We start from the raw sequence: 18,892 nt of genomic DNA on the forward strand, positions 1-18,892 counted from the left end.
CTTTAGTTTTTGATGATACCTAAAGATAGCATGTTATATTATGTTGCATTTCACTTTATTAACAGGATTTGATGTGCAATATGTTGCTGTAATGTAATGTACACCATGCATAAAATGTGGAGACAAGGCCTAATTAAACACATGTGATGTTTGTGTGTGCTTTATATCAGTGGTATGATGACTTGTAACTGGATCTTATTTGGTGGGAATCTGTTTTAATGAGAGACTAGTGTTTATGTACATTTAAAGGGAGTGAGGGATGGTAGATGAGTGTTGTGCCTTAAAGGTTGTATTTGTGATATTTTAGTGTCGTTGCTGATATATGTATGACCTAGAGGGAAGGTGTTGAAGACCAATGATACTATGTGTATACAAATTCCTACCTTAAATTCCTCCTTTTATGAAATTAGCTGCATCCAATTAGCTCTTTGATTAAATAAACTGTATTAAAGATTGACCCCCAACATTCTGCCATTTTCCCATGTAATGCATATAAAACAGATGACATTTTGTTACTTTAATATCCCCTACCAACGTTATGTAAGCTACTTAGTTCGACTAATTGCAGGTAATCTTCATTGGCCATATTCTGGCACCCATCTAGAATTTACTTTTACTGCTGTTGTTTATAAGAAGTTTTTAATTTCTGCAAGTTGTAACCATAAATATTGAAATATTGCTTAATTTAGGGTGCCTCAATCTTTGAATGTTATTACCTAAACTTAATAATGGAATTGTGTTGTATATATCAGCTGGTGATTAGAACCCTTCTTATTTTGTAATTTTAATTTGAACAATGTACATGTACTAATGTATATACTGTTGTTCATTTATGTATTAAATGTCACACATACATGTAGGTACTGGTAAAACAGGAAATATAACTTGAAAAAAGGATACAGACACATTTTCATTAAATAAGTAATCTTGTTGTGTTTATTATGGGGTGTAAAATATTATCAAATATTTGCAGAAAAAGTGGAACATTAGAATTGAATGCAATCAACTTTTGTATTAAATACTTGCCCCATACAATTACCTCAATGATCTATTGTCAGTTGATTGTAAGGGCAATTATCTTGTTTTGTTCGGGAACATTTTAATTTCATTTTATATCATACTTGAACTTAAATGGGTCAATATGTATGTATTATGCTTTTTAAATTTTTAAATTTTTATTTCAATTTTGACTTTTTAATACATGTAATGAAAGGAAAAGAAAACTTACGAGACTTTCAGAACAATGAGTATGTAAAAGGAGGCATTTTATTTCAAAGTCCATAAGGCAAATCACAAATCAATATCAGCATGATGTTAAATTATAAAAAATCACCAGTAAACAGTAGCTAATTTGACAAAATTTGACTTTGTTGTATTAACCGTTCAATTGTAACTAAAATATAAGAGTTGGGGTATTTTCTACTAGTGTTTTAAAATAAGGGATGATTACTTTTGACATGCATTTTGTTTCAATGGTTAGTTTTATGGGTATTTCTCCTTATGTTAAGTGAGTTTGAATGTTTCTTTTCTTATGCTCTTGAAATCACATTTGCAGGTTTGAAAATTTTAGAGGTTAAACAAAATGCACAACATCTTGAAAATTATTTGCTGTCTTAAATTACTAAAGAATACGAAAAGAAATCTTGGATATCATATTTTGAAGATATTTCTTACTTTAAAACTTTGTTTGTGTTTGGTATCAACAGTTTGATTAAGCACATTACACATTAGACATTTTATTTATTGATTGGTATACCCACCACGACAAAGTTAGTATGTGTTATAATGAACTCAAGTTGCAATTGTCTGTCCTACTGTAGATGTAATCTTTTATCTTGTCTAGACAACTCTTAGTTTTCATTCGAATTCTGTGAAACACTTATGATGTAATCACCTTACTCTGAAGTTTTGCACCTTTGCTTTTTTTAATCCAGCTATTTTGTATTAGTTATGCTACTTTTGCGAAATCCCTAGGTAAAACTTTCTTTTAAGTGATTAACCTAGTATTCAATATGCTCAGAATGATGTTCATAAAATCTTTGAACAGACTTTTATGAAACATCCAACCAAACCTTGTCTTACTTGATTTATCAACATTGCAACTGACTTTTGATGAGTATTTCTTTGGAGAAGCAGGGATATCAAGTAAGCTTGTGACATACAGTTCTATTTTTTTCTGACGAAATGCTTAAAGTATTAGGTCCCAATAACGGATAGGTGTGTTTCAAAAGATTTAGACAGTTCTATAAAATATCCTTTGTACATTCATGTCATACCTATGATTCGTATATACAAAATTATGTTTCCCAATGTAGAAAACCTGCCTCTAGTGTAAACTTTCATTTGTTCTTTATCTGTAGATATTTACTTGTCTTTTCTGACTGACATTCATTTGTACATTATTTGCATGGTGGTAATGGTTTTTCTTTTGAATGTAAATAATTATAGGTTATTATTTACTTAAGGTATCTGAATGGGAAAAAAAAACTTTTATATATACAGTTTTAAATGTGAATTACTTATACCGTCTGATTGTATTTCTTTGACAACCTTCAAGGTTTTCAATATGTTGAACATATATTCCAGATTAACATGTTGTTTCACATGTACTGATTGCTCTGCTGATAGGGACCATTCCAGATATAAATAGTTGGGAAAGGCATTTTTTATACAAAAAATGTGTTTGGGGTCATACAATTCTGTTGTAATTAGGCAACAGAAAAGTGCCCCCCTGCCTCCACCCCTATACATATATTTATTTTTCGAATAGCCCTTGTCCAGGGAAATTCCATTGGTTTCACAGCAGAAATATCCTTGTTTCAATATGATAAAACCATTTAGTTTGATGCTCATTGCGACATTCCTTAAAAAAATCATAATAGAACTGGCCGCGGACAGGTCACATTCCACTTAATTGATCCTCATAAATATTGTACAATTACTTCTTATACAAGTTTTAGACATTGTAAAAACAAATACCAAATTGAATTGTTTTCAAATTTATTTCTATGTCGATAATATCAGTATTGAAATGTATATAAAATCAGCAGAAATCCATTACATATCCTATATACAGACTTATTCATCAGCTAACAGCATTGGTTGGAGGCCTGATATCAGATAAAAAGAATATTAGTTAAGTGCAGTATTTCTAAGTGACCCAAATGACGTTATGAATCAAATGACGGACTGCAGTTATGAGAGTGTCTAATTATGAAAGTCTACTATTAAGTATTTAGTGATACATGTATTCAGTATTTAAAGGATATATTTTGACAATTAAAGTATTGTATAGGCAGTGGTGTTTCCCTTAAAAATGTTTTTACTTCATGGCTAAGATTGAAACGTTTCTGAAAGGGTTAACGGTCGTTGTAAATGGGACCTTCTTGTGTGTTTTGGCCAAATATTTGTAACATATGCAAATTGCTTTTGGCATGTTGAATTGTTATGTTGAAAAATTAAGATGCTATTTATTTTTTATACTTTTATCACTTAAATTTGTATGTTTGTACACTTTGTGGCTTTGTAACATATCACTTATGATTGATTGGATATCACAACTATTGAGCTTTACTCATCCAGTTCGCTTCACTCTTGCTTTGTATCAGATGCGTTTAGTTTAGAGCTTATTCTTTTGCCATTTTGTTCCCAATTAAATACTAAGGACATTTATCGTGGTTGTACACATTTATTAGCGTTAGTTCTCTTGCATACAGGTATTCATCATTCAAATAATCTGGTCGTATTAAAATGCGGTAATGTGAAATATTGCATTTACTTACAATTCTTCTAGAGTGTGTGATGGTCATATCAGATATGACTGGAAGTGACTCCCCCATGCAGTTTATTAGATAAATTATAGGTAATTTAGTACAGACCAGGAAATTCATTCATTAATATTTTGCAGGTATCTTCGTGTTTTATCCTTAACATCTTTTGCGAAAATAGATAAATATATTAAAAGATAAGCATTGCCAAATTTATGGTAGCAGTATTATATTTAGATACAAAGATTTTTGTACACCGGAAACTGGAAAAGTGTGATATCATCACATTTGATAAAAAATAATTAACAAAAATATGCCTGTCGGTACGGATTTGGCATTATACGGCATTTTCACTTTGGCTATTTTCTTGTCCGGAACACGACTGCCTCACTCTCCATTAGTCCCCCTTGAAACGTGTGGGTCTACCACAATGATATCTTTGTATACATCCGACCAGTATTAGCAGAGATACTACCCAATGTATACAAACTTGCCCAGACAACTGGTCCCTCAACTTCTGCATCTCTTCAGTTCAGGGATTGAAAAATGAATGATGAAAACGAATGCATGATCGTAAAAAGTAATCGATGTGAGAACTTGCTGTAGAATTGAGAATTTTCTTCTGTGCCTTTTACTAGGGCTATGAAAGCGACCAAAATATATATAAGCGTTCTTTGCAACAATGGAATTATTTCCTCCATTTCTTTTCAGTTTTTTCGTTTCAAGGCACGTTATCTTTTATTTCCATCCAATTTCTTTGAAACAAGGAAGGGTTTACGATCATATTTGAAGTTGTGTATGTATTTCAGACGTAGCGATCTGATAATCTTTTCTATGGTACACATAATTGCCCTGGGTGAACATGTGCTTGAAGCCTTTTTATCTTGTCCAGATGACCTTCCTTTCGATATACCTCTTGTTTACCATCATCAAAATCCTTACTTTGTATAATAATAGAGTCAGAGACTGTCGTAATATGCATCTGGCTGTCCTCTTGCTTGTATATTTTAGTCTTTTACCGCTTCTAAAATTCACAATTATTTCTTCAGCTTAATATCATGTACATTTGAAACTTTGGTGAGAGATCTTGCTCGTTTAAACGTTAGTGATTTATTCTACCCATACAAGTGCAGATTGAACTGTTATTTCATCTTAATTCTTAAACCGTATTATTCAATAATTATGGTTTATGAATACATGTACATACCGTTATACGTTAATTCAGGTTGGCGTTGCTAACAAAGATGATCATTTATGCATCCTCTGTAAGTGTAGTAACTGTCTCGAATGTTAGTCACTAAAAAAGAAATACAGGCAAATGACTCAGTTTCAACTTAATTGACGGCAAGAATTCAAAACGACGTAAAAGATCATTAGTCTCGATGATCTCATGCTATTCAGTAGTTTGTCATATGAAGTGGAAATGCTTGACCACAACAATGTAGTAACATGCCTTAGTAGTAAGTATTATTTTCATGTTTGCTACTGTACATCACAACTAAATGTGATCTCTTTTTTAGGTGTTAACTTTTTTCCGAGCCCTAATCGCTTTTGCATTGCCATAGTAGCAGACATTTTACGCTGAGCTAAACAGAAATGACTGGAAATAGACTTTGCTCTAGTCGTATTAAGGCCTTCAAGTTTGTCTTTGCTATTACTTTTTTCAAGTCGTGACTAAAGTATGTCAGCAAAAGTAATGTTTTTGTATGTATCAATCCGTGTTCTAAATGTTGTTCCAACGACAGAATGCAAAGTGTTTTTAATATGTTCCATGCAAAGATAAATTGTTATGAGTTTATCACTTACATATGGTTATTCTGAAATATTAGCAATAAACATTGATCGACCCTTTTGTTTTGCTTTTTACTGTCATTATAATTATGTCGTTTATGGGTCTCTGGATAACCCATTGTATTATGCGCTTATCAACAACGTTGGCGGCCCGGGGATTACAGTACAAACGAGTTCTTTTCACACTCGTTTCCGGAGCATATCTCAAACACCGTTACAACCACGGTCGTATTTTAAAGTGGTGACTTTTGGAATGTCCAGTTGTCATGGGAAATGCGCCCCAACTAATTGATATAAATATTCGAATTTACATAGCTTATGTAAAAAGTGTTACACGAGTCTTATCACACTGCAAGTGGTTGCTTTCGATATTTCCACTTTTTAGTTTGTCATGTAAATGATGCCCAAGATGTGTTCATTTTTAGTGCAATTCTGAATGTTTTTCTTAACAAGCGGCTCATTGACGTAACGGTCACTTGAATAAGATAATAAACGAAACGCGCATGTTAAGTAGATATCACTTCAGAAGAATGAACCCTCACTGATGCAATTTAAGTGTCCCTCATTGTGGACATAGTGAGCAAAGAATGATTTCAATAAAAACTTGGTATAAATCCAACATTAATCTTGAGAGGTGCTGACCATCTTAGGCTTGGTACTAATTGTAGTGAGATTAACCAGCCAACGAGAGCGTTTTGCTTCATGAGAATGATTTATAATAATCGTCATCTATTGATCATTTTATGTGATGGTTGTAAAATCACCAAAATGTTTTAGAGATGTTATTTTGATAATTAACTATGTAAACGTTTTAAACATGTCGCCAAGCAGCAAACCCTGGCGAGGGGAGGCATGGTCCCATTCTAAAGTTTTAATTATGATTTTTATCAACTAAGTGTTTTTCATGAAATTTTGGTCTGAATCCTGCAGTAACTTATATAATTACAACGATATCCGTGAAAGGTTTAACATTAAGTGGATATTGTTGAGAATAAAATAAACCGTACATATATATTGTGTTATAGCGCGGAATGACAATTTTTATGCGGACAACACTGTTTTTAGAAAGATGCTTGTTGGTTCTTTACTAACAATGTTAATATTTTAAATTGATGTCATTGAAGTTCATGTTGCCGAAATGATGCCCAGCGCATGATTTGAAAGGCATCAAAAGGCAAACTCAAATGAATCCCAGAAGTAGAGGTAATCATTTCACACAGATGTCTTGATTTTTATTTATCTTCTGAAACTGAATATAATATTTTCCAGTGCTACCAAGATATATGGGTAAACTATTCTAATGAAGGTTGCAGTCGCTGTTATATTCTGGTCTTTATAATTAAAAACACCCAAGTTTGACGTCCTAAAATTTATATTTGCAATGTTATAATTCTGAATTATACGTACCAAACAGCTTCTGAAAGTGAATTCAATTGCTTTTCTAGAAGTATTTTCTAGCAGAGACGCAAAGGTTCATGTTGCTTCGTTCTTCTGCAATCAATTCTGATATTTCCAAATGATGTTACATACAAAAGCACGGAATTATTCGCACTTAACAGACTGAAAGTGACAACAATTTTTTTTCCAATGATACCAAGAAGTACGATTTTTTTCCAGTTGAATATTGCAATCGCTGTTGATATTTTTCGTTTGCAAACCCGTGAGTTTGACATTCGTTCTAAACCATGTATATTGACAGAGTTATAATTCGGAATTATGTGCACCAATTAGGTTTTCAACAACGCTGCAAGTCCCTCTCTTAATATTCAAAGAAGAATGGGGTCCCCGTGAGATTATGAAAATATCTGAGATGCTTCTGGCATCATTATGTTATCAAAGACTTTAACTTTCCGAAATGATGGAACATTCTCTGAAAACGGCTATAATTCCCTTTCTAATGATACCTAGATGTGTGACATTTCCTCTTCAGAAGAGGCTAGGGACGCCCTAGATAATTTTTGCTTCTTTCATGTAATTTTTGGAAATGAATTTTAAAATGTTACCGAAGTACTGTATATCAGAGTTATGCAAAACTTAACTTCCTTTGGAGGCTAAAATTTTGAAAATTGAAACGATCAAATGAGCTTCCTTTCAAAACAATGAGTTGCAGTCGCTGTTGATGTTTTAATCTTTATTCATAGTAAAAAAGGGCAGTTTGACGTCGTCCAAAACGTGTGAATCATCGATTTTATTCATTTCCCTTCAAGTATGTAGATTCTTGACCAGACGTTGCTTTCTTATTCATTTTTTCAGCTTTTTAAAAATGATATAACTGAGGTACTAAGGCTCTAAATTAGGGCATTACACTTTTTGAAAGCCAGACTTTTTATTTCAATTTTCATTGATTTGAAGAGGTACGGTTTACGTTTCAAATAATGGTTGCAGTCGCTGTTGATGTTTTAATGTTATCTTAGAATAAAAACGTAAGTTTGGCATGTCAAACTTATATCCGTGGTGTTATAGCCCAATCTGTACTCGAAATACTTTCTACAGGCAGCTTAACATGTCGTTCCATTGATTCAAAGAAGTATCAGGTTTCATCTTAATAAATGGAAGCAAATGCCAAAAAGTCAAGTCTTTATTTATTTTGAAACCATTTCAAAATGATAAAATCCCAGTGTTGTATCTTGGAAAAATGGGTACTAAATACCTACCGAATGCCGTAAAATGTCTATTTCTAATGATACCAAAAAGTACGTGCTTCTCATCATATCGACAACCGTTGAGAATAATGAGATCCGGCGGAGTACCCGGCTGGTTGTCTTCGGCATGGCGTTTCAACGATTATCTAAAATCAGCGTCAGATCTAATATCGCAAGGTGGCAAATAACCAATATATCGCGTTCAGCACACCCTCTTGGAGGTAAGTTTTGAAATGACCATAGCTGTTAATAATAAGTAATCCCTCTCTAGATCCCTCTCTGTTTTACAGCTTGGCAAAAGAAATTCGTTTTTGTTTTCATTCGTAAAATATTACATAATATCCCCCCAAATCTGTTTTATTTTGCAATGCAATATTCCATGACGTTTGGAAATAACAGATATATGAAAATGCAGATGTTACGGCAGAAGTAGCCTTGTCTCTACCATCTGATGATTTTGAAACTCATTTTACAGATTTAAATGATCTTATGGGGTGATCCACGCCCGCTTCTTGAAAAGTCATGCATACATCATATTTTCAAATTCAATGAAATGCAAAGACCGGCCACAATGCACGGCATATGACGAACAATTTGCAGTAAATGAACAACTTATGTAAGACTGCATTAATCCACAGCTAACACGAACTTAGAATTAAGTCTTAATTATTTTTTAACAGTTTGTCTTTTACATATGTTTTTGTTTGTTTGTGCAGGACTTTGTCGATCATATGTTGTACCTTGTCTGTATTGGTTTACTGTGGTTATACAATTTATATGAATAATTTATGTGAACAGCATGTTACTACAATGGAAATATTATATCATAATAATCGATTTACAATGATAAGGTTAATGAGCTATAATGAACAGGATTTCCTTGTGGTAGCAAAACTATGTCGCAAATAAACAATCCTTGATTCTCGTAACTCACAGTGACTAAGGGATGACGATGGAGTTTAGGATAGTATAGTGCGGTTAGGTTGATTGGAGGAAAGGAGATGATCCCTACATCGTCACAACTGAAAATTTGAAATCTCGAGAGGGTACTTCAGCTAGTAAATACTGCAATCGTTTGTGCCCATGAGATAAGGCTCGGATTTAATGCACATAAGCACAGCCTAGTACGGACCTCGCGTCGACAATGGGACCAAGGACCAATGGCGGAGGCTGAGCGGTTTATATATATACGTATATGCTGAAGTGTTTCAATATTTAGACACATTTTCAAGCTCCATCATATATATTGTCTGTATAACTAGGGTGATCGTTTGCCACACACAACAAAGCCCCCTAATCTCCATGCATTTACACATAAACAAGTGGGCAGGCCTAGCACAGGACTATCTACACGAGATACGTAGATGGTTTCCTGTCAGCCACTTGAGTTTCCCTTCGTATGCATTGTGCTGATAAGTCGTCGTTTCCTTTCGCCGAAGCCCTGGCTACGTCGACCGCTTTGGTGTATCAGTATTACTAGTTTTTCATAAAATAACCTCTAAACATGCTACGTCAAACACCACTCAAGTAGTTCACATACAACAGACGGACAATTTCCTTGTTTTCCTCATTCCTCCATCGGCACTTTCTCAGATTTCTTTGGAATGGTGAGTATGCTATTTTATGCGATGCCACCAGGATATGTGTTTCACCTGCATTGCTGTGTGTAATTGAAGCTATCGTAGTTGACACTGTCGCCCGGTCGTGTCATGTTAGATTGTTGACTACTTGAGCGACTTCCCCACACAGGAACGATCTAGTGTATAGGAAGAGAAGTATAGGAAGTATGGAGTTGAAAAACTCCGTTCTGGGCTCTGTATATGAAAGAAGTCTAAGCACAGAGAAAGAATCATATTCCGGTCAATTTTAAGATTTTGATATACGGTTATGACTTATTTAATTGATGTTAAGATCTGCCCGAGAACTATGGCGGAAATACGCAATCAATGTACGTTTTTATTTATGTATCGTTATGAGCAATATTTTCACTATTTTGATTTTTTGTTTGTTCAATCTATAAATACTTAAGCGCGGCAATTGAACCTTTAGCATTGTAGTTAGTTGATGGGTTTTTTTACACGTAATCCCTACACATTTTTTAGAAACAATTATAATGTAGCGGTTTATACTCAATTATTTTTTATCATGAATAGACATAAATATCGATACAGGTGTTCGAATTGTATGTAGTTACATCTTGTTTGACATTTTGTAATGTTGTAATATTGTTTTCAATTGTAGACTACTTGGTGCAATGCTACCTAGTCATGGCTCTCCATTTAGATTGCATTTTACTTCTGTAAACACCGCCTTATATGATTTAAGCTATTGCAAAAGCACAAAAACCTTCGAAAATGAGGTACTCTAGACTAGTCCAATGGCATGTATGTACCTTGCATTAGATTGAAGTTTTTAAAAAATCAAAATACAAGATCTGTTAGTGATCAGTAAAATATAGGTTATATTTAATACACAATTTATTGTTTCCTCAGGATCCAACGGTGTGTGGAAGTCCGCCGTCGCCGGCCCCAAATTCACTGACACCGGTCGACATAGAAAACTGTGACGTCGCAAGCACGTGTGCATCCGAAGACCGAGAATCAGATATAGTAGAAACCGCAGCATCAAATATACAAAACGGCAACTCATCTACATATTCGGATTCAAATGGCACCATTCCGAATTTACCAGAACTATCTGTAAAACAGTCATCTATCAATGTAAAGTTGGAACCGGGCCTGGTAACCGACTCGGTGGTAGGTGGGGTACATGTACCCCTGTGTACCCCCGTGGTGTCCTGTCCCACACAGCAGTGGGCTGGCTACTCTGTTACATCTCCAGAAACAGTGTACTGTCAGCCTTTGGTTAACGCTCAATACATCGACACAAACTCCTCCATTGGTACTTTTGACCCCAGCCGGTCAGCTTTCGAGCCCCCGGGCCCGCCACTAGTTACCACTCCCAAAGACAATGGAGGAATAGGCACGGGATACTCTTTTGTTTCCGATAACAGAACCAGTGCTGTCGGTGACCCAATGCTTCCACGTGTCTCTGACATTGACGAACTGAACCCTTTCGACACAACGGCCATGCAAGCCGTTTCCACCACAGCGTATAACAATACTTACAACAAATACTCCGCCCAGACCCTGAAGCAGCACCTGTATCCAATGGAACCTGTCAAGCCTCCCTCCCCCTCTCAGTACCAGCGCACATGCTCCCCCTACGACACACCCAGCAAAAACATAAACAATGAACCGTTCAATCTCACGTGTCCCAGGTCGAGATCAGAGAGCACGGGAAATGACGTTGCTCATCAGGAACAGTCCAAGAAAGTCATTGTTCCGGCAGGTGAGTTTATCATCAAGTATTGTCCTTCATACCTGCTTCCTGTATATGCCTCAGAACTTCGTTTAAATAAAGGTTTAATGTAAAACGACTGCCGTGCTGCTAATTGATCCTACTAATCTTCTTTTCTTAATTTCAAAGTTTCCGAATATTAATACAAATGACAGACCAGTGAAAATAAATTTCAGCTGAGATGAAATAACACAAACATAGTCAAGATAATTTGGTTATATATATATGAAGTTGTGATGAATTCAGACTGAACTGACAAAAATGTACAACTACGGTGGATGTAAATGGATATATTTTTAAATGGATTCCAGGTTAATTTTGAATTTAAGTCTTAACTTAGCCATTTGTTCATGTAATCTTTATTCCTGCAATTATATACACGGTCAAGGTATATGAATATCTTGGTGGAACTTGTTTGAACTGAAACGATATTCATTTTCTTTCTATTTATTAAAATTACCATATCCTTTTTGTAGAATATATTTTTTTGCCAGGCAGGTAGTCTATATTGTCGGGATAGATTTCTTTTCGTGATAATTATATCTAAAAATTATTACAATAGGTTAGAATGAATAACAGCAAACTCATTTTCTTGATTAGGTTCTGTATGTCCGGCAATCCATTTTTAAAAGATATTATATATTATCATCATCATTGTAAAGGTGTGCAAGGTATTTATCTATCTGGGTATAAAAAGAAAATAATAAGTAGTGTTGTTGGTTTTGAGAAATTTCGCACAATTATACGGTATTAATGTACATTAAAATCTATAATGAAAACATTGAAATATCAATATTTTCATATAAAAATGCAATACATTTTATAAAAATGATTGAAAACAACTGTTTTACAAAAGCAGAATATGTTTGGAAGAATTAACAGTGTAATACATCTTATAGTGTTGATTTTGTGTTAAAGTATCACAAGCCGTTTGGAGAATTACCTGGTAGTATATTTTTATTTTATCATGTTTATGTGTTGACTGCTTTGGGTTTGTGGTATGCTAATTGTTGTGTGTACTAATTGTTTTTTTTTATTGTTGTGGCAATAGTTAGAAGCACATTATTATAACACCTGCTTTTTTCGCCTAAAAAATGTTTTATAGATTTTATATGGGTTGACGTAATTATTGTTATGCCTCCGCCATAAAATGGGGGGATGTGGGCATATAGCGTGCCCATGTCCGTCCCGTCCCGTCCCGTCCCGTCGCGTCCCGTACCGTCCCATCTATGAGCGGGAGCATTTATGTCAGACATTTTCTAGTTAGAAATGTATATCAACATTACAAACTATGTTGCATATATTTAAGTATCTAATGCTTGTGTGGCACCGACTTGAGGTTAATCATGCACCAATTATAGCAGTGTTCATAATATAACCATGGTTTTATGCTACATTATGTATAATAAATGTAATCATTTGCAGTAAATAAATAAGTCCGTTTAGAATCTGATCATTCGAAGGTTTATGCTTTCGTTTGTTTACATTAAATGTGTGTTTAAAACTATAGTTTTAAATGCTATACTATTTCCTGTTTGTTCTTACATTTTGCTTTATATTATCCTCCATAGACGGAATATCAAGTTTAGAACGAACCAAAGTAAAAGATTATATGGTTATACATGTACTTACATTGTTAAAAAATAGAGAGAAGAAACAACATCGGTATAAGCTTTTTAACAATAATGAGTTTCAAACAGCTTAATAAACGAAGTCGTTTTAAAGTATTCTTTTCATTTTGGATACTGCCGGTTTTTTTTTATACATATTATACCTGTTGTGGTTATGTTAATTTTTTCATGCTCATGAAGGCTAATCAAACAAATTTAATTAAATTAAATTTTGTAACGATTGTTTACATCCTGCAAGTACTGGGGGGAATTTAACCTGCTATATGCTCGTGAATTTATCGTAGGAGACTGTTAATGTAGGACCCCTGGCATGGGGCTTACCTCCGTGTCCTTAATTGATGTGTTGTCCCCACTGCAACCCTTGGGACCTTTTTTGTTTTCTTTTCTAGGATTTAAAAAAAAAATTAGACAGCGTCTCCCTAGACACCCGACTTTATTGGACCTTAGATGCTACGAGGATATCAAATCTGCAGAAAGCAAGAAAACATATATTCCCCCATTTTCTGGGATTCGCGATATATTTAAAAAAATGTAGGATCCGACATTTATTTGCATGAACAAAATAGAGTTTTCAGTGGTTACATTGTAGCAGTGTCGTCAAGCAACAAACGTCAATCGGAAACCATACGGTAATTTCCATGTTTTGAATTTTACGTCATGTTATGATCTCTCCCCCCCCCACCCCCCTACTACTCAAACTTCGTAATAGTTCTTGTTACAATGGTTTATGACAGTATAGTTGGTTAGTAGCTTTATCTTAGCTGTTCATCTGATATGAAAATATCATTTTATAAATCTCATTACGATAACATTCCTGTTACTAGATACATTGTACTGTTATAACAATGGTTTGTTAATTGATATTCGAGGTACAGTAACTATTGAACGATAAAATTGATGTAAAATTCTTTTTGTCTAAACTGTTTATTTAAGCTTTGTGTATTTCATATCGTGAATAAAACTGTTAACTATTTATAACATGTAAAATTGGTCTGTAGTTATAATTATTTTGAGTTAATAATTACTGTTTGAAAGATTTGTTTTTCATATTTTTTTCTCCATTTAATTGAAGTTAATACCAGGTAACTTTAATCATATATTTAAATTTCAAAGCGAACATCCCGTATTTAAGATTAAATTCCGTATTTTGTTATAACATAATTGGTCGACTTGTATACAATATTATTGATACAAATATTTTATACGGAATATTTTAGATATTTATTTAATTAAACGACAGAACTCTTATATTGCAAATATATGTTTAATTTATTTCATATCCTGTATCAAATAGTGCACATATAAATTGCGGTAAAGTTATACGCTATAGTTGATTTAAGCATCAGCTATTAAATATTGTACGATTATATCGATGTAAATGTTCAATACCAAATACACTAGGTACAATTTATGAAAAGGTCACAAATCGTATGTTTGTATATATGGTTTATTAAACATGATGTATCTAATAGTGTAAATATCTACTGTAAAATCCTTTGTGTTTATACCCTGTATCTAATTTCATGGATATGTTTTATGTAAACATCCTGTAACTGATATTGCCTATACAATTCTCCCGTATCTTAGTTGTAAAAATATGTTTTCAACGCCCTGCATTAAAACAATGTAGACAAATGAATTAAACATCAAGATTTTATATCTTGTACCGATATAAATTCCCTGCATATGATAGTTTATAACAATATTAACGTCCTGTAATATTGTAGTTATAACTTATGTTAACATCTTGTTATAATGAAGGTACAGAAATGTAATAGGTTTCAACGTCCTATAACAAATATTGTATAATATCATTGTGCAATGGCTCTCTATCAAATAATGTCGATGCAAACGTTCTTTATTTAACGTTGCATGTGTACTCAAATGTTGCATAATAAACAAGAAGGCACAATTAAATAATCAAAAAGGTATTCTCAAATTTTAATAGAGAACAGAAATGTTTCAAACACAGCTATTTTGAGTATTTTGAATAATAAGACAATAAGAAACGGTGATGTTCCTTTTAGTAGGGAATCCCTTGCCTAATTCCGGAGCCTGCATTCAAATTCAAAATAACCATGTTTTTCTTATTTTCAAAAGTACTGTATTTTGAAAGTCTTCGAGATGGTATTAAATTTTTGCAGGATGTCACAATCACAGTAATAAAAGTAATTTCCCTTATAAAGTTGGTCTGTATTTAAAACTTAATAATGAAATAGAACTTTACCTGGTAGTTAATATCTTCTTGGAGTAGAAATTAAATTTTTAAAACACACATACATTTCTAATACACGTCGTGATCATGTTACGGGGCTCGTTTAATACTTAACGTAATCACCATGTGATAAACCGGTAGGTTAATTATAGACATCAGGACATGTTCGAAAAATTATGATGCAATATCTGTTATGCGATAACTACATGCACAAATTGTTTGGGTCGAGACAAAATGTTATTATTGCATGAAACCAAAGGCTTATTTTCAAAGTCGGTATGATTTCAAAGCTGGTTTGTTTTCGGTAAAAAGGCTAGGAATGCAAGGGTAATTTTTTTTATTTAGCTTATTGAGGTTTTATGTTTTTAATTTAAGTAAAACATAGTTTTAATCTAATTAACGAAAACTATTTTCATTAATTCACGGTGTTACGCTTGAAAAGCCAACGAATATGGAACTTGTGAGGAATATCAAAATGAATGTGTCCTAATTTCTAATTGAACTATAGAGTAAGATGAAGTACTTGCATTGCTCAATAGAGATTTATAGAATATATATGGAAATCTTATTGCAAATAGTTTGTGATAAACAAGTCAAATGTGTACATAGCTAGAACAGATATCTGAGCTTTCAACCGGGTTTTGATGAGTCACTCAATATGTACTGATCTGCGAGTGATTTGTGCTGAGGAATAATGTTTTTTCGTAAATGCATCATGACATTAAAAAGAAAACTAGAAACGCCGATGATTTAAGACGTAAAATATCATTTGTGAATTTTTACAATCATTTACACAACTGCAAAGCAGCCCGTCCATCAGCATATAACACAAGTACATGTACTTAAATGGCAGGAATGTACCAAAAGACAATGGTTTCTATTTCTTCCAATTAAAAAAAAAAGGTTCTACATGGGACGCCAATTTAGTCGCCTCATACAATTAAGCTTACAAAAGTGTCGCAATGTCCTTACTAGAACCAGCAGGCATTTGAATCATAATCAAAGACCCCGGAATAGACCATGAAATTTTGGAATATTGATATAACAAGCATTTATCATAGGCAGATACCTTATAGGTTTGTGTACATACATTATTCTTCGGTACGAAGAAAATATCAAATCTGAATTACTGTTCTCAATGCAGCAATCACGACCTATATTTTTATCTATCTAGTTTTGGGCTATGTGTACAAAGGCACCTTTGGTAAGTACGTTATCAGAAAAATGTGATCTGGTAAAAAATGATTCATTGTTTTCTCCAGAAATTAACAGTTTCTTAGAACATAGCTCAATTCTAACAAGGACTAATCACAACCTTAAACTTACTTTTCCATTGATAATATAGCAGCCGTCGTCGGAGTTAACAAAAAGGTCCTTTCGTGAGTCTAATCCACGTAATAGGATTTCGGGACACTGACATACTTCACAGAATTTCCCTTGCTGGTATGATACGTGTTTCATGCTTTGACTCCTATTTCCAATGCAGTTCAAGATATCCTACCATTTGTTTTGGTGTCTCTTGGGTTCATATTATTTATTTTTGGATGATGTGGAGTTGTGATTTTGTCCTTGTACACAGACTTAGTGGTATTGTATTTATTGTTAAGCCGTTTTTATGATCAACATCATAAATAAATCGGATTTAATAAAACAAATTAAAAGACAAACTACAACCCCTCTGACAGTTCAAACCTTAGGCGCAATAAATGTTGAATAGCGAATAAAATTATAAAAAAAATAATACCATCAAGTGGAATATAGATACTTTTTAATATTGTTAAATATTTAATCAGAGGTGTTTGTTTGGAAGTTTTGCGTCCTCTCAACAGCTAAATCATATAAAGGAGATGGTCGCAGATTAATTTGATTCACCACCTAAATCTCCTTCAGCTTTTCGACACTGATGGTGTTAAATACTATCGCAGAATGAAAAGCGTGGTATTTCTCATTTATTGTTGTTAAGTTTGAAAAATGCACCTGTAATTAGTGACTATTTAAAAGCAATAGAAGTTAAAATAATCCGTACTCTGTTGCATATAACATAAAAGTATATGATCCCTTTGGATTAACACTTAATAATTTATGTACAAAGCTGATAATAACATGTTATGTTATAATATAATATACATACAATGCAAACAAAAACAAGTGGTGCCCTTATTTCATATCTACAAAATCCATATGTCGTTTTTGCCATGAAATAAAGGCGGGTAAGACCTACTCGTTACAATATGAGGAAGTAATTTCAAGTTTGAGTGATACAAGAGGAATGGGTTTCCATAAGGAAGTACACCTGGCCACACAATTGACACGGCAAACTAATAAAGCTATGTTAGCTTCTTGAACTCGAACGTACAGCTTGACAGACAAATTTGATTTTGAGTTAACCTTATACCGATGTCTTAGTATGGCAAAAGCATGTAAATAACTAGGAATAAAAACTTAAATTTTCTTAATTCAAAATAGCATATTAAAATGTATATAAGTATAAAAAGTGTTACAAACATCGTCTCTTGATGAAGCAAGTACTCTTTGGTAAGTTTAATAAATTAAACATTTGCAAATAAACAATTTGTTAAATAAATCACACGTCGTCAAAATAACGCATGATAATTATTTCCCGCGCGCAATTGTCACTCAAGCAGGACAACATGATAGCCCCAACTCATCCTCTATTTACAGAGGTTACGCTCACCTACGCTCTCTACACAGCGTAGGTGAGCATAACCCTGGAAATCGAGGATGGCCTCCATTTAGAGGAGGATGATATAAAACAACCACTGTACCAGTGCGTCCATAGTTAAAAAAAGCGTGTGTGCCATTTACCTCAAGAACCCTTAGACAGATTTGATATATGTTAACATCGCGTTCTACACCTGATTAGATGTTGACGATCATAGGTCGAGGTTTCAGAGTAAAACAATCACTAGAAATAAGAACAAAGAATCACCTAATAAAAAAGAGTGTGTCGATGCAGAGGTTTAAACAAATCATATACTGTGCCAAATGGCCATTTGGTCAATTCAGGATTCATTAGTGATAGTAAAGGTCAACATAATTAACATCTATACCTTAAGTTTTCGGAAACACAGTAGAAATACATGGTGAGGAGACAGTCCTCATTGTACCTTTATAATGTGATACATTTACAACTTTGAATAAAACGGATAATAACGACATTTAAGTATAGTGACCTCTGAAGTCAAAATCTTCTGTACAGTATCATATCACACAAACCCCTCAACCCATTCAGTCCATATTTCCACCACGGTGTGGTCATATTAAGTTCTATGATACCTGATTTTTGGGATAAACGATCAAGATTAAAGGAACAAAGGTCAAAATTGACCACTTTACGGGTAGGAGTTTATCGAAGTGATCCTAAGCTAACTTTTTAGGTCACCTGAGCTTTAGCTCAAGTGACCTATTGCTATCCGTTTTCGTCCGTCGTCGTCCGTCGTCCGTCGTCCGTCGTCCGTCGTCCGT

General features: G+C 33.8%; 1 protein-coding gene across 2 annotated transcripts in view; it reads left to right on the top strand.

Annotated features, from left to right (window-relative positions):
* The first annotated feature begins 9,291 nt into the window (after window positions 1-9,291).
* LOC110453617 (Friend leukemia integration 1 transcription factor-like) overlaps window positions 9,292-18,892 on the top strand; it is a 46,255-nt gene continuing 36,654 nt past the window's right edge. The window contains exons 1-2 of one of the 2 annotated variants that reach the window (XM_021502636.1): window positions 9,292-9,807; window positions 10,693-11,551. In XM_021502636.1, the coding sequence (XP_021358311.1) occupies window positions 9,805-9,807; window positions 10,693-11,551 (862 nt within the window). In that variant the 5' untranslated portion in view covers window positions 9,292-9,804. Of the gene's footprint in view, window positions 9,808-9,886; window positions 10,149-10,692; window positions 11,552-18,892 lie in introns of those variants that run through there. The other variant, XM_021502635.1, reaches the window with a different exon arrangement.

The sequence above is a fragment of the Mizuhopecten yessoensis genome, unplaced genomic scaffold (genome assembly GCF_002113885.1).
Source record: "Mizuhopecten yessoensis strain PY_sf001 unplaced genomic scaffold, ASM211388v2 scaffold7473, whole genome shotgun sequence".
NCBI lineage: Eukaryota > Metazoa > Mollusca > Bivalvia > Pectinida > Pectinidae > Mizuhopecten > Mizuhopecten yessoensis.